Below are 16625 nucleotides of genomic sequence, written 5' to 3'. Positions count from 1 at the left end.
ATCAGGAAATAGAGCGGCCTCTCTGCGAGGTGTTAGTCTGTAAATATTATTGGCGTGCTGACAGTCTCCCACTGTGCTGTGATGTGTAAAATCATTAACAAGCAACACGATGGGTCCTGTCCATACCCAACATGAGCATGTGGAGGGTGATTTTATAAGCCTCTATCCAGAGCATGCACCAAAGTCTCTCAGACTTCATATATAGCTGCTTTTTGATTGACCGATGTTTACAATGTGGCCTAAAGTGTAGCTATAGAAAAGGATGTAAAAACAAATGTAGAACACAATAACATCAGCTTTAATTTGTGAAAATACAAAATGAAATCATGTACAATTTTATGTACAAGCCTATTTGTACAAGACAATAAACTGCATTGGTAGGTATTATGACATAGTCAGAAATATCAACTTAGCACAGTCATTGTATACACAAGTCAATGTGCTAAAATAAAATCACAAAATCATACAAACTAGACCGCAATGCCAAATGTCTCTCAACCCCCACAGATACCAATCAAACATGAACACACTAGAAATTAATATTTTACATTAAGCTTTACAGATGTCTTTCAATATTACATACAAATGAATAGCTATAATGCTCTGCTATCAACAATGGGTCCTTTAAAAAAATCGTATTAAGACTTCAATTATCGACTAGAGTTCTAGTTGTCTCCAGGGAATTACAGCCTCAAATGTAAGCATTCAAAGGCTATAGTTTTCAAAAGTATAGCCTCTGAGCGGGAAGGTATAAAGCAAACAGGAAAGTACGTTTCTCAGACAAATTAGCATCAATGGAACTAAACTAGAAGCCACTTTTTCGCAGCAGTGGGTCTTTGTGGAGTCCTCCTTCGGCTTCAGCACTGCCTGGCACATTACTGGCACTGAGGGATGGACGGTTTGGATGTTCTCTGTGCCAGTAAATGTCACAACCTCTCTCTGTACATGCAACATTGATCCAAAGCTAAAACTGTGACACATGATCTGTGGATTAGAGATTTAGCAGATTGCTTTTTTTTTTTTTTTTTTTTTTTGTACCTCTCTTACCCTTTATTGATTCTGAGTAAAGTGACAACAGTGCCCATATAGCTATGTTGTATTATCGAAATAAGACAGGATTAATAACCACGTGTAGCTCTGCATTCTTGTTAAACAAAAATAAATTAACAGTCCTTTTCTAGACATGTGTAAAATAAATTATGAATGCTATTAAGCAGGCAGAACATACTAAGCCAAAATAATTTGTTTTTGTATGATAGAGCTGTTTTTTTTTAAAAAGCATGAACATGTTTGATTAAAGCATTAAGATTGGTCATGGAGTTCAAACCAAGCGCTTAAAAGCCTCCAAGACAATCCTGTGTCAGGCAGTGCTTACAGCCAAAGGAGGACTTGCCCACTTCATGCGATATGTGGCTTTTACATTCATCTCACCTACAGACAAGCTAAAACACAGTATTTGGCTTTTCTGTCTATTTTTTTCCCTAAGAAAATCAATAGCTTTGTAATCGAAACTGTGACATTTTGGTTTTATTCTACTAGTGCACCAAAACAGCTCTATCATATTTGGCTATTAAAAAAAGGGTTAGAAAAAAAAAGATGAACAACTATTTACCCCCTGGAGAAACTCTACATATTCTTAAAAGCTTTTCTTTCTGGGGGTTTTGGACATTGCAACCAAACAAAAACATGAAAACATTTATAACAAATGACTCAAAAAAGGCAAAGATAAGACAAATATAAATGGATAGAGATAAGGCTGGAGCCAAATGCCATTTACACATGGACACTGGCCTTTTTTTTTTTAACTGTCACAAATGTTGTGAATTAGCTTCCAAACGGCAAAGGAAATCACTGAGCCAGTCACTGTCAGTGCCATTGTGGTGGGATTGCAGCAGGATGTAAAATACACTTTTTTTTTTAAACATACTGTACAGAGTAATTCTGTAACACTGGGTAGAGTAAATGCAGTAGTAGTTGTTCATTAACAGCTAAAAAGGCAACTTTAATAATTGCAAAACTTCCAGTTACCATTATAATCCCCTCTTAAGTATAATAATCATTTTTACATCGCCGTTTCCCGTGAAGTGACCCTCATTCCCCACAAATGGAACAAAATCCTAATGGAGTCTGGTCACCGCTAAAGATAAGCTGTACAAACTAATAGCTGATTTGATTATGATTGTCGTCATGTACATTTTATAATGATTCTAAGTCAGCTTGTACAATAGGCTTGCAGCATTCGATTGAGAAAAGCAGTATGGTTTGCCTTTTCCAATGACAATAAATGATTTATGTTTGCACATGAAAAGATATCATAAGTCCCCGTCCGACATCTACACAATAAGTCCTTTGGGAGTCCCAAGCATCCAAGTGTCAGTGGGTGTCGGTGGATCAGCACTCGTCTTCTGCTTCTCTGATGGGATGAATCAAGCTGTTTGTTGATTGAAACTGACTGACGTGGTTGACGGCGAGTGTATTCACAGGCTTGATGTGCATGGTCCTCAGGTTGGTGTTTTCTGGTTCATCTGTAAACCATGTCTTTTCTGAGAAAGAGCCAAAATCATATAAAAGACAAAGAGGAGGGACAGAAAAAAGTTAATTCTAAATCAGGACATTTCAGTGTTTGTTTGAGTTCAAAGTTGCATAAGGAACTTTCAGAGAATGTGTAGATTTTTAAGGAAAAAATAGTTCGGAATGATTTTAGAAAAGACATTTTGACATCCTAGAGGTGTATGTTTAATGGCAGGTAAGTATCAATAATTATTACATTATCCCAGTTGTTTAACTCTGGAAATGTTGTTTCATAAATACCATACTGCCATTGAAGCATGCCATTTTATTGGGTCAGCCGACATGCAGGTCAACAATTAAACACACTCCATCCTCATAATCACTGTCCAAAATTAGGAATGAACACTTCACTTTTAAACCATAGAAATATTTTATTTTTAATCATTATTCTGGGCTTCAGGCTCTTGGCTTGATGCAACTTTTTTGTCTTATGTCTTAAAATGAACAGTTTGGCATTACATGGTCGGTGATTCATCCACTTGGCAATGGCCATGGTCATGCATTTTCATCAACATGACTTCAGGCTAAGTTGCCAATAATAAAACATCCAACATTGCTTGATCCAGAATAAAGAGAAGTAGCATCAAACCATTGCGATTCAATCACACATTCTACAGTCAAATCCTACAGCGAGATGTATTGCATAGGTCATAACCATGCGGTCCCAATGCAGTCATTTAGAATACTTCACTACTTGGCTTTCATTCAGGGGGCAAAATGTCAGCAAGGACATGACCGTGTTCAATGCATTATTTAACATCATGCATAATCATTCACTTCCGTACCTTGGCTCACTCTATTCATCCTTGTTGCACTTTGGGAAAAAAAGTAGTAGACTAAATGTAAGCTCTATGGGAAATACTAACATGACCATTAATGACAGAAACTGCACAATGATGATCAGAGGTATAAAAACAGCCGGTGATCTCATTGCATATGGATGAAGTGTAAGTTGAACAGCCAGGTGTAACCAAGAACTAACAAAATAAAAACGTCAAACAGAACATGTATCACGTCTTCTAGAAAATCTTTAAGTGCCTTTAAAATGCATCGTATCACTGTAGCTTATGTCAAGCAGCCATATTGTCCATTCCTGTGCCAAAAAAATATATTTTCCAGATGGCAGAAACCAATAATTAGCATGTAGATCACACCAAATATGTAAGCCATATAATTTATTTTTTTCAGCACAAATCATGAGTTTTCAGACACAGGAATTTGTGTAAAATGTGAAATGAAAATGAATTTGTGCTGCTATTTTAATAGAAAAGTGACACCAATTATTAACCATGGAATGCTTGCTAAATTAATTCTGTTGCTGTAAACTGGTCACTTTATTGGTGAATACTTTCCCATACATCAATACTATAAGAAAGTATGGAGAATGCATATCTGCATCAATTGTGAAAATCCTCTGCATGTGTTAATTATATAAAAAAACTGTAAATGTATGTACAATCAAATTACACACAAAAATGGACAAAAGTCATCATACAGGGGTAAACCATCTTCCCTGTTTGTACACTTCTATGCTTTGTTTGATGTATTGAGTTACGGCTATTACAATTTTTCAGGATGCTGCATTGAAAATTATAATCAAAATGCCATGTTACTTGAAGATTGTTCAATTATGAGTTGTTCAGCGCAAGAGTGGGATGGATATCTGGTTGAGCACTGTTAGTATACAAGTTTTCTCTAAAAATTAGTTGAGTTGTCGCTTTACATTGCATCCTGCAAAGTTATATAGGCTCTTTTCAGGTATGTACTGTAAACAGTAGGTTGTCATTTTTTTTTAGCAGTAATGGGGTCTGGTTTGTCCAACCAAGGTTTGCTACCTTTAGACTCTATATTTTGCTGGGTGTAAAATCTGGAGGGATGTTATTTGTAATATCCATCTGCTTGATCCAAACCTCAAATTGCTTTACATTTGGACTTTGGCACAAGTAAAAACAGAGGACAAAAAAAGTGTCTACATTTGAGTTTTGGTTTACACTTCTACATACAGTATTTCCAGAACACCTTGGACAGAAGAGTGATGATCGACTTTAGGGTGATAATATTTCAGTTGGCCACTGTTTGTAGATGATCGAGTAAAGAGAGTAATGTAGTTGTTCACTGGTGGTCACCTGGTAACGATGGTTAGGAAGTAGAGTTTGTGAGCTACAAGACAGGTCTGGTAAACCCCAAATGCCAAATGATGGTGGGATTATCTTGCTTATGTTCCTTTCTGTAAAGTCAGATTGCAGAAATACTTTCTGCCTCTAGGGAAAGAAATATTGCCTCGATGGCAGAAAGGGCTACCTTGTGAGTTATGGCCAGAATGTAATTGATGCCTGATGCAGTGGGGTTTTTAGAGTTCATCTGGGTTGAACACCAGTGGTGAAGGGAGTCTTTAAACTTGAAGAGGCTTGTTTGGATCAGGAGATTTCTGAATCAATAGAGACATTCAGGGGCAAGAGGGACTCTATCTTCCAAGTATGCAGGTAAGTGAGCAGAGCTTTAAGTGGACCCAAAAGAGCATTTGCCAAACTATCAGACTGTTCTCATCGAGCAGAAAATGGTGACTCTACTAGCTTTTGTGGAGGATGTAACATTGGTAACTTTTATTTGTCTTTATGGTAAAGATGCTGAGTATACCTCTTTGTTGTTATGTGGCAGATTGGGGACAACGCCAATCCACTGTCAGATGGTTGGTGGTTTCACCATTTGAATAAAATGTGCTCTAATATATTGGGGTATCATAATGCTCAGCCTCTCAAGGAGAACATGGCAGTGTGCTGGTTGAGAACGTCTGATCAATGTGAATATTTCCTGCTCATTTGAATATAGCTTTTTTTCTCTTGAAAGAATAGTAATGGGGGTCTTGTAGCTTGCAGAACAAGTTGTCTCTTAGTCAACAGGCCATGATGTTTTAGAGCTCTTTTGGAGGCATTCAGTCATGGAGGGACATCTGTGTTTGTATTTTTTGCAACAACACAAGCCTATTGTGCTCTGCGCTCTACCAAGGAAGTGGCATTCATTGGATTTGGTTAGGGCTTTGCAGGGAAAGGTGGCTGGTGGTGATGGTAACTTAAGGAATATAATCTTCTTTTTCCCTGATGATGTAGTTATATTTGTTTCAACATGACCTTCAGCACACATGATACTTGTTGTACAGGATGTAACATATGCGCAGTAACTTATTTTCGAGACTTTAATAAAAACATAAATACTTGTAATCAACCAAGTACAAAACATGTTTTCGCGAAATATTCACAAAAGTGACTTCTGAAATGAACACAAAATTATATTAGCATGTGACATGAACATGTGAGGACACTGTTATTATAATGGCTGTGTGACTTTATTGATAACTGGAACAGCTTGCTGTAAATATGCCGGCTTAATGAACACATCATGGTGGCAAATAACATTTAAGTGAAGCATTTAAAGTCTTATAGGAAATCAAAAGGCATAAAGAGGACATGGTGTTCAGCATTAAATAGACATGACAAGTTATGAACTTTTTAAGACAAGTATTTAAAGTGCAATTCAAGTACAAAAGGGTTTAGCTTAAATTCAAACAAAAAAAACCCACAAGTTTCAACTCAGCAAAACTTGGAACGCTGAGCGAGAGACCCCATGACCTTTATCAAAGAGATTGGAGTCTTAAACACAAGAAAGCACAGTATAAGAATAAAGGTCTGCCAATTTCTTCTCTGAGGGGATATGAAGTTGGCCAATATCACACATACTGTATACAAAAGAATACTTTGTTTGCTCACAGGGTCCTTGCTTCTCATTCTATCAAATAGCATCATCTTTTAGTAGGGGAGTTATGTCTCAACTGTGTGCAGGTAAAAGCTCTAAAGACAAAAAACACCAAGGATATTTTAAATGATGAAAAAACTCTGAATAACTCCTATTAATCTTTAAAATACAGTTTATAGAATCTGATAAAACAAATGCAAATTTTCATTGGATGCTAACAGAATTTATCCGTAACAAAGCCAAGATAACGTGCTCTTCTTAACAGCTATTGAATGGGTTTCTATTGAATAATGAAAATCAAGAAATGTTTCAATAAAATGTCTTGAAAAAAAACATCTATACCCAGGCTACTCAGCAATAATATAGTATTAACCTAGGCAAAATGTCACTGCAGTTCTTGGCATAGATAATGTACAAGTGTGGAAAAATGAAGAATAAGAGCTCATAGCAACTGGTCCAAAGGAAAGACAGTTTTTCATTTTGCCTTATGCAGGTTGGCCCTTCTCAGAGGGCTAAACGCACTGTGTTAAACTGTGAAGGGATGGATGCTGAATGCATGAAGACATATTAAGTAACACAAACATACACATTCAGACAAACATTGAGACGTAGACGACCAGGCATGTGACAGTCTTTCCGGACACACAGGACAGAAACTTTTGGCAGGCACTGTTCACGGACAAAGACAGTCAGAGAGCTTTAGAGGGGCACATACTTTTGTTTGTCTCGTGAGTCCCTGCTTTTGGTGCGGTTGGTGCGGTTGGAGGTTGGGATTGAGTGGACGGAAGAGCTCTTTTTGCTGGAGGAATGGGACGAATGTGAAGAGTGGGACAGGCTGGTTCGGGACTGGCCAGCATTGTGGTCAAACTGCATCAGGCAGAAAATCAGGTCTGAAGGAACCAGCTCAAACGCATACGGTGGATTGGTAATGACATACCTAGAGGAAAGAGGGAACATACTAGTGGACAGTTCTTGATAAAGATAGACCTGCCTTTTTCAATCTTTTCCATCTATTTTGGTGCATTGAAATATAAGACAACATTGGGTCTGTACTCACCGTTTGGTGCATTGGTTTTGACTGTTTAGGTGTGCATCTCGTAACCGATAGATACCAAAGCACAACATGTTGTATGTTTTCAGGGCTTTACAAAATAGGTCACCATAGCAACCACCATCCTGCAAGACAAAATAACCCCCAAAAACTATTTGGTATACAGTCTGCATTTTTAAAAAAAGCATTAAAACACAAAAATGAGTCTATAAAATAATATTTAAAAAATGAAAAATACCATAACAACAATGTGGTCAGTGCTTATGTGATAAAAACAATAATAGAAGTTGTTTTAAGCCTTGTGCACATTTTTAAAGAACTCTAAAGGCACGACCGAAGCTGGATTAAAAAAACAACATTTTGCAGGATCATCATCTTCCAATAGAACAGTTTGCAATAACCTCTGAACTCGGAAGTCAGGACTGGGAATTACGTCACGCCCGAGTAAACTGCGTTCCAGTTGCAAGTCGGAAAAGCAACATGGACGCGTCCAGGAGTACCTTTGTTTTGTTAGCTAATACCAGACGATAACAACAAACTACGTGATAGTTTCTCACCTAACATAACATGAAAACACCTCCACAGAGAGAACTTGCACGATGCCATCGGTCTGATTGATTTATTACACAAAAAGACGACTAAGCTGCTAATAAACTCAACAGTTGTATCTTAAACATCCCTTTGGATGCACGTAGCAGCCATATTGGATCTGAACTCGCTCTGCTTTTTTTCCTCCGAGTTTCCGAGTCGTAATTACGACATCAGGGGGCGTTTCAGTTGACACTTCCGACTGGGAACTGGGAAGTTCCCACATACGAGATCAACTGGAACGCACCATTACTTGCAGGGAGCGAAGCAAATTATTTAAAAGCTTCGGCATATAAATTAAAGCTGTTGACTAAAAACAAGTCATACTGAAGATGCTGAGACAAATGAGTTTAGCTTAATCCTTCTCTTTATTAGAACACTCCACTACAGAATCATTTTACAGTCAATATAGAGACAAGCAGTTGTCTTTACTTAATGCCACATTAAACAATGACAAACTGATTAGATTTGATAAGCTATTTCATCTTGTTAAACAACACTCTAAGGAATGGCATGATGTTTAATCCTCAGAACAGAATATTCCGGATTCATTTTTCAAGCTTTTTATCATCTAAGTCGTACACTTGCTGCTTACTGCGGCTTACAATTATGCCTGGGAAAAGTCCTCAATTATCCAAGTCTCTATCACTACTTGTAAATAACCTTTACTGTTAAACTTGAAAGAAGGACTACTGTGCTTGTAGATTTTGCTTCATCTCAGGGAATGAAAAGTGTTCATAGGTAAACATAATGTATTGGTTATTATGCATTATAATGCACTCATGATTGTTTCTTATATTTATTCTTCAGACATTGATTTTATTCATGTAAAAATGTTTTTGCTGAATGTAAATCATAATCATTATTAAAATGATAACTAATGTAGATTTTGTATTAACCAGACAGGTCAAAAAGCTCCTGCAACACTTGTAGTATGAAGATCAACTTTATTAACAAATTACACCACCATGTTTCAGCTTTAGCCTTCATCCGGTCAAAAAAAGGATATAATATTGCTCTGATTTTTTCTCTAAGTGGCAAAAGGTGACAGGGTGACTGGATTGGGTCAGTCAGTGTCACAGAGTTCAGCTTTTTTTTTTTTTTCTTAACACAACTCCTGTTAGTTATCTCGACTCTGATTCACAGCCATCCCTCTTAGTCTGAATCCTTCCACTAAAGTCAGCTCCCACAACACGAGCAGACAAAGACGTGCCTCGCCCTCGGCTGACAAGATCAGTCACTTACCCCGAGGTCGGCGAAGGGCCCGTCGTACAAGGCCAGCTGTGCCACGCGACACCTGTCCCTGTTTGCCAGGGTCTGTGGTGTGCTGTAGCCGCCCCGTAACGCATTCTCCTCTGCCAGCAGCCCCTCCAGCTCCGGCGTCGCCCCGCCTGTTACCAGCGTCCGGATCAAGGTGAGGATATTATCATTGAAGTATGTCTGTTAGGATAAAGAAGGGAGAGGGTAAATCACTCAGAAAACCCCCAAAAAGTCACAACTGAACCTTCTCAAAGTGCCAGCCGGGCCAAAAAGAAAAGCCTTCTAACCCTGCTGTTGCTTTACATTGAGACAAGACAAGAGAATCCAATTACTGCAGGTTACTTTCACTCACATTTGACAGAGAAACAGGAAGCACATATAAACATGCCTGCTGTCCAGGCATTTCCTATTGGGACAATAAAAACCTCCAAGTTAAGGTAAAGATTTTTCTGAGATTTTGAGTTTATGTTTTTTTTTTTTTTTTTTAAAGCTGTTGCTGCGGTGTTACTTTAAATCAAAAAAAGCAAATGTCTGTTTTTTTTTCCCCTCGCACTGCAGTCTCTTGTCTCCCCCTGCTTGTACAGCACAGTGACATCTCCCTCGGCTGCTGACAGCGCTATTGACTAAAATGATGGATGAGGGCTGTCCATTAGGTAGCATTACCTTTGTCTGGACCGGAGCGCACTTGAAGGCAGCTTTGTTCTAACCTCACTCAAACTGAAAGGCGGACAAGTGAAGCCATCATACCCGGTACAAGTTCCAACCTTGTCGTCTATTGTTTCAGTGTGAGCAGAGAGTGCTTACATCAAAGTAGGAGGGGGAGATAGATAGACTACCATCTGTTTTCATATCAAAACACAAGAATTATGGGATAGACAGACAGATATGCCTCTGTAACAAATCCTCTCTCATACACTAATATCGTCAGTAAGCCAAATTGATTGTGACTTACAGCACTCATTAAAGAATCCAGCACGCTGACTGCGAATGCTGTCCCACAGGCGAAAGGCTGAGTGAGGTATAACTCGGTGTCTGGGTCGTCATCATCGTCTTGGTCCAGGAATTGAACATTCGAGTCATTTACTATGGACAGAAAGAAGTTTATTACAGTCCATATATTATGTTCATTTTCTGCACTTAAATGTTTAGATCATGTGGAATTCTTTTGTGGTTTTCAAGAAGCATGGATATAATGCTCGAGCATACATCAGGCAAATGCTTGATTCAGGTGAGAAGGAGGGCACAAATGTATCGTGCTGCAGATATGGACTGTATTAGAAATCAGTGAAAAGTTCCACAAATTCTTCTTAATTTGTTTGTTTGATATTTGGACAAATTGCACTTACTTTAAGCCAAACCATGTCTGGTATTTGTGCAAACTTGCCTCTGCCACATTCCATATCCCGGCCGTTCATGCACACTCATGACACCATGCATACTGTCAAAGCTTCAGGCTTTGAATAAGAGTCCTCCATCGTTGATATTTGTGAAAACCAATATGCCATTGTTTGTCTTGTGAATCCAAGACAGAACTAGCAATTACTCGCACTTGCATGTCAAAACAAATGAAAGTGTCTCACTGCCCCAGAACCTTCTTTTGAAGACGTCTATGAGCACAACAAACACATGCAGTAGCTGGAAGAATGTAATGACGTAAAAAATTTAGTTGGAGAACCGCTACTTCTGAGAGGACAGACATAAACGTCAGTCACACAGACGAAGGCTGAGATGAAAAGAAAGGGCACAGGCCAGAGAATGTGATCCGACAGAAGATGCTATGAAAACAGCCACAAGGACTTCTGAGGGATCAAAGGCCTTGTAATTCTTGAAAAAAATAGTGGTGGGGGGGGGGGTGCTTTGAGATAAGAGCGCCAAAACAAGACAGGCAATTTTCAACCAGAACCGAAGGGGGTAGAATGTGCTCAAAGTGATGCCATGGGAATGGACTGAGCCTCTTGTGCAGCGAGAGAAATCAAAAGAAGAAGCTGATATGGAGGCAGCAGCAGCAGCAGTTACAACACTGCAGTACAGGACAGATGCACTTCTTACCCAGCTCTGTTATCATTTGTATGTTGGTCCCACTGCTTTTATCCTGACTGAATGAAATCACAGGCAGTTTTTTGCCTGGCTTTGCTAATGGTGCTAGACAAGTGTTGAGGGGGGGAAAAACAGTTACTGGAGCATGTCAACAAGAGACAAAACAAAAAAAAACACACACACACACACACAAAGAAACTCCACTTTGAGTGTGCTTAATCAAGTGTTGACAGTTTCTAATTGCAGATATTATGTTTTCTGATCTGTTAACAACTACTTAGCTGGAAAAAAAAAAAAACATGCATCTGTAGACGTAGCATATCAATCATGTCACACTGTAATACAGCAGTAAAAGCATACCTAGTTCTGTTATGATGGGAATATTTCCTCCAGTGGTGACAGAAGTCTGCCTGACTAATCCGTGGACCGGGCTGCTTTCAGGAGAGGATCTATCCATGCCTGGCGGTGTGAAGCCTAAATGGATACACAGAACACATAAAACACATCCGTTAATGCAATATTCAATACGTCTTCATGGGCTACAAACGGGCATATCAGCAGAACTAATACGCCAGGGCTATTTCATCCATTCTCCGGCTAACGCTGGAGCACAAAAGTTGCTGAGTGTGATGTTACCGTTTCCTTGACATAGGTCCAATATTAGTGTATATATAATAGATGTGACATACAGCTCATTTTGTTTCGCTTAGATGGTGTGTGCATGGAGACGGAAAACCTTTCACACACACACAAGCAAAAAGCAACACACACAAAAAAAAAAAAAAAAAGCCCAAGCATGTACATTACGGAGCCATGAAATAGAAAATAAGTGACGCAAGATTGAATTCAAATTGACTTGACGTTTTCTTGCTTTCCTCAGACTGACAAGTAAGCACATTAAATCAGTGATGCTGTATGTATTATACATAGGCCGTGTTTTGACATCCATCACTTGCTGCTGACTCAGGCAAATGCGAGGTCATACATGTATTAGAGAAATAATGATATTGGCAAGGTTTTTTTTTTTCCCCCCTCCCTCTTCTAGGGTCAAAAGGTTTCTAAAAGCATTTCTCTCAATGCCAAAGAATGAGCATTATTGAAGGCCGTATTAGGCTAACTGAGTGCTCCAGTGGCTGTTTTGAAAGCTAGGACATGCATACTCATAAATATAAACATTACCTATCTTTAGCAAAGTAGTCCCATTCTCTGAAAGAAACAAAAATCTGTGTGTCAGGTGGGACTTTTGTGCCAACCCTGTGCTTGTTGCAACCAATTAGCTTTGTGAAGAAACCAGTTGTTACAGTAACCTGAGGAATAGTCAGTATGGTTTAGTGTCAAACGCAGTGACACCAGGTCAGCCAGGCAGCACCTAGTGAGGGATATTCTGTGTGCCAGCGCCCTGTCCCTCCCAGGCGGTGCAGTGAACTATGATAGGGCGCTCCTTACCTTGGGAATTAGCCTGCAAGACCCCGATGCTGTCGTCAAACAGCATGGATTTGATGTTGAGTGACGCCAAGATGCATTCTTTGTCCTGCAGTGATGCGTCGTCAATATTGTTCTGATTGGCTGACAGGATGACACACATGTCGCAGAGGTTGATGTTGACAGCCCTCAGATCTGCCCGACTCAGCGGTGTGCCCTTTGAGAGGGAGTGAAGGAGAGATTTGGTTATCTCACCTTTACGGTGAAAGAGGGTAAATTTTAAAAAAAACAGCAACTTTAAACTGCAGATATCATCTTTGGACCTGATGTCAGAGCTGTCTCCTGCAAAATACTGTCATAGAATTCTTTGACTGTTAAATCAATTTGCCAATTTATATGCAGGGAAATGTAACTGCTGCCTTCATAAATGGCGAAAGGTTTTCCAATTCAGAGGCGAGATATCATCATACTAAACCATCTGAAGAGAGGCCGGTGATTCAGCCAACAGAGCACACTTTGTCATCTGCGATCAGCAGTCTTCACATTCTGCATCAAATGTTGCTTCAAAAAATACTTGAAAAATTGTGAAAGAAAAACAACAACGTAGTTTCCTCTTATACTCTGTGACTCCCAACAATCAAGGCAGTGATCTTGAGACTTTAACCAGGTGTTTTAAAATACATAGATACTGTATTTATCCTTTGAAGGACATTTCATTGGTACAGCAGCTGCAATCACAGTAAAGACACAACTTAGTTTTCTGTATTTATAAATGTGTGTGTGTGTGTGTGTGTGTGTGTGTGTGTGTGTGTGTGTGTGTGTCATTAAAGTGATGGGTTTGACTCCTACTCTCCGCCCTTTCCTTTTTGACATCCCCAATCTCTCCTCCCAATAAATCCCGTCTCTCTTCAGCTGTCCTATCAATAAAGTTAATGGCCCAAGAATATCATTAAAAACAACCACTAACAACAAAGGCGGTTATATCAGTGACATTAAAATTCTCTTTATTAAAAAAAATATCTGTCTTAAATGTCTAATATCAAATAAATAAAACCCAGCATGGCCAATGTTCACTTCATTTCCAACTGACAATGTTGTGTACCTGGCCAACCTGTTTCACATTCACACTTTGGTACAGGTAATACTCACAGGTAAAATGGAGATCTTTGGAAAATTGTGAAGGGTCTCCCACTCTCGCTTCAGATACTCGAGGGAGCCGACGAAGACGATGTGCTTCAGCTCATGGTAGTGAAAGTTACTCGCTCTTAGGGGCATGACGAAGTTTCGGAGACCGATCAACGCCGACTTCACATCTCCAAATATGCACACAACCACATGACCGCTCAGGACTGTCATGGCCGCCTCGCTCCGGGTCTGAGAGAAGAACAGAAGAAACCAAGACAAATTGTGTTTACGACATAAATGTGGCATAATGGACATTCTTCTTTAGAAATTGCTAGTGCCATCTGTCTTCTCTCGAGTGATCACCCAGTGAAATAAATCACGCGGTTCATGACTGCAATAGACTATGGAGGTAATTTGAAAAATGGCATATGTATTAGTACAAGAGATGCTCTATATACAGGGCCCCCATATAGCAAATGACATGTCAAACACCTCATTACAGAGTGTTTAAGTGCCCTGTCAGCCTCTGATGGTGCTTTGTGACATGACACATCTGTCACTGGGGGAGAAGAGTGTCAGGGACAAATGACGTGTGCCGAGTAAAAGAGCAGAACCCACCAAAATGACCTTCTCGATGTCTTTGGACGGGCACCAGTGAAACATCCCCGTGGAGTCGTATTTCTTTACGTTCTCGTCCATGCTTTCCATTTCGTTCCCCGGGACGAGGAGCGGGTCGTGTCTAATCAAACAGAGAGACGACAGGGAGGACATAAATGAAGTCATCAGACACTGTAAATTAGAGTTAGGGGTCTAGTTTAAGGCTTTTGGGCAGTAAGGGAAATTTAAACACAATAAACCCGAGCACAACGCAGACCTACAAAAAATGAAAATACTAAGGTCAGATTATCCTCGCACAGAATCTTCCTGCTTTACAAGAAACAACTTGAAGTGTATAAAGAGCGTGCGTAGTGCATCAAGGTTAAAACAAGATGAGAGGTTTTATAAGATTCATGCAATGAAGAAGGCAAAAGATTACAAAGAAAATGAAGACAGACAAATATTCACTTCCAATGAAAAATAGATACAAACTCTCCTCTATTTATTACAGAAGTATTCTTTTCCAGGCACGTTACGGGATCTTCAAACCAATCAGTTATACTTCAAAGTTGCTTTCTTCCTTCTTTTTTTTTTTCAATCCTTGCTCATTGCTGTCAGAGGCCATCTGCAGAAACGCCAATAAAACTGCCATGTCATCAAGCAGAGTGACATCAGCAGCGGCAGCCAGGCGGAAGGAGATGGCAGCAACACACTGCGTTGACTGGCATGAGCACGGAGATGCAATTACGCCCCCTTACCGCGTACAGCTTTTGACGTCGTGTGCTGCGTGGTAAAAGCTTTAACAGACCAGACTTTAAATATTTCAGTGATTTGCCCAATCATATTTGCTGCTCAAAGTGAAGGCTATTAATGTTTAAACAGAACTACATGAAGTTATTTCACAGAGCGCAGAGGTGCGCTCCATCCTCCACAACGCTGACCACTGAAGCGATGTCCTGACACGAGTTTGTGGTTGTTGTGCGGCTTTCTTCGGTCAAAGTGATGTTTCAACAGAGATTTTCCCCAAATTCTTAAATAAAGCAACCCTCCAACAAATAGAAGGAAAAAAACAGACAAACAGAAATGAGGTTCATACCCAACATATGGTGCAGCTTCTGCACATGGGGAATGCGAAACCAACTACTATGCCATCGGCACCCCAACATAAGGTGCTTTTGCTAAAATTTCTTGTCCAGGGCTCGTCAAATTGGGACAATTTCTTTTTAAGATGTGAGATGAATTTGATTTTTTTAAACGCTACATGCAGTATGAGGCTACTTGTTTGAGTCATACCATAAAATAACATTTATGAAGCTTTAAGCCCAAATATTTTTTATTTCCAGTTTATGTCAAGTCCAACAGTTCATGCATTTAAATATAATTTGAGTCATTTTCCATCTTTCTGTTTTCGAATAATAAAGGTGTTGTTGCCAATCCCAGCATGCAAAAGAAATGAATTAGAGCTTTGGTTCAACAGGACTCAAGTAAACGACCGTTGATGTATATTATAGCATTTAAACGAACAGATTCAGTAGATTTGTGCAAAACCATCTTAGATAAAAAATTATACTAAATAAAAAAACAACTATTAGTCTTTTTTCAGGCAATATAAGTTTGTAGAATACTTTTTTTAAATCCAATTAAAAGGTTTCAAACAAAACCTTCCTGCATGTTTTTGGACTTAGGAGGAAATTCAAAAAGGCAAAATTTAAGCATACCATAAAAACAACTGGCATTCCTGCTAAAGTTCCAGCTGTGCTATACAGTAGATATGGAGGCCCAGTGCTACCAGACTCATCTTCCCTCAGCCCTAAATGGCCTTTGTCAGATTGAGATCAGAGTTGAAGATGTTATCATCTGAAACTCAGACAGAAGCCTTGTGTTTCTGTCAAAAATCCTTTAAATACTTCAAGTCATTTAATCCGTCTGAGTACTTTAAAAGAATGCTGCTTTAAGTAACATGTTAAGTATGCATGAAAGTGTCAGCCCAAACTCTCATCCCTCGGGCTCCAAGAGACTGAAGCCAAAAAAGCCTGCCTTGGGCTTATATACCCCTAGGCAAGACCTGGATGTCCTTTCAAGAGAGGAAGTGGTCGGGGAGGGAAACGTCTTTTCTGCCACTTTCTACCTCTCAGAGTCTCATCTGTCAAAGTCATTCTCATCTGACTGGATACGGTCTGTGAATGCAGATTGTTATGGGTTTGAGTATTGAAAATATTATAGC

At 39.3% G+C, this 16625-nt stretch overlaps 1 protein-coding gene across 8 annotated transcripts in view; it reads right to left on the bottom strand.

The window, feature by feature from the left end:
* Positions 1-277: 277 nt before the first annotated feature.
* The window catches only part of LOC132955086 (calcium-activated potassium channel subunit alpha-1a), a 90941-nt gene continuing 74593 nt past the window's right edge, over positions 278-16625 (bottom strand). For 4 of the 8 annotated variants that reach the window (XM_061027763.1, XM_061027767.1, XM_061027764.1 and 1 more), the window contains 11 exons: positions 14423-14543; positions 13829-14053; positions 12704-12896; positions 11618-11731; positions 11270-11362; positions 10173-10303; positions 9206-9400; positions 7379-7497; positions 7037-7258; positions 3357-3385; positions 278-2543 (listed from right to left, as the gene is read on the bottom strand). In XM_061027763.1, coding sequence (XP_060883746.1) covers positions 2392-2543; positions 3357-3385; positions 7037-7258; positions 7379-7497; positions 9206-9400; positions 10173-10303; positions 11270-11362; positions 11618-11731; positions 12704-12896; positions 13829-14053; positions 14423-14543 — 1594 coding nt within the window. In that variant the 3' untranslated portion in view covers positions 278-2391. The remainder of the gene's footprint in view (positions 2544-3356; positions 3386-7036; positions 7259-7378; positions 7498-9205; positions 9401-10172; positions 10304-11269; positions 11363-11617; positions 11732-12703; positions 12897-13828; positions 14054-14422; positions 14544-16625) is intronic. The other 4 variants (XM_061027765.1, XM_061027770.1, XM_061027766.1 and 1 more) reach the window with 3 other exon arrangements.

The sequence above is a fragment of the Labrus mixtus genome, chromosome 21, assembly GCF_963584025.1.
Source record: "Labrus mixtus chromosome 21, fLabMix1.1, whole genome shotgun sequence".
NCBI classification, from domain to species: Eukaryota; Metazoa; Chordata; class Actinopteri; order Labriformes; family Labridae; genus Labrus; species Labrus mixtus.
Note: the sequence above shows the minus strand (reverse complement) of the source record. Positions and strands in the feature narration are given on the sequence as shown.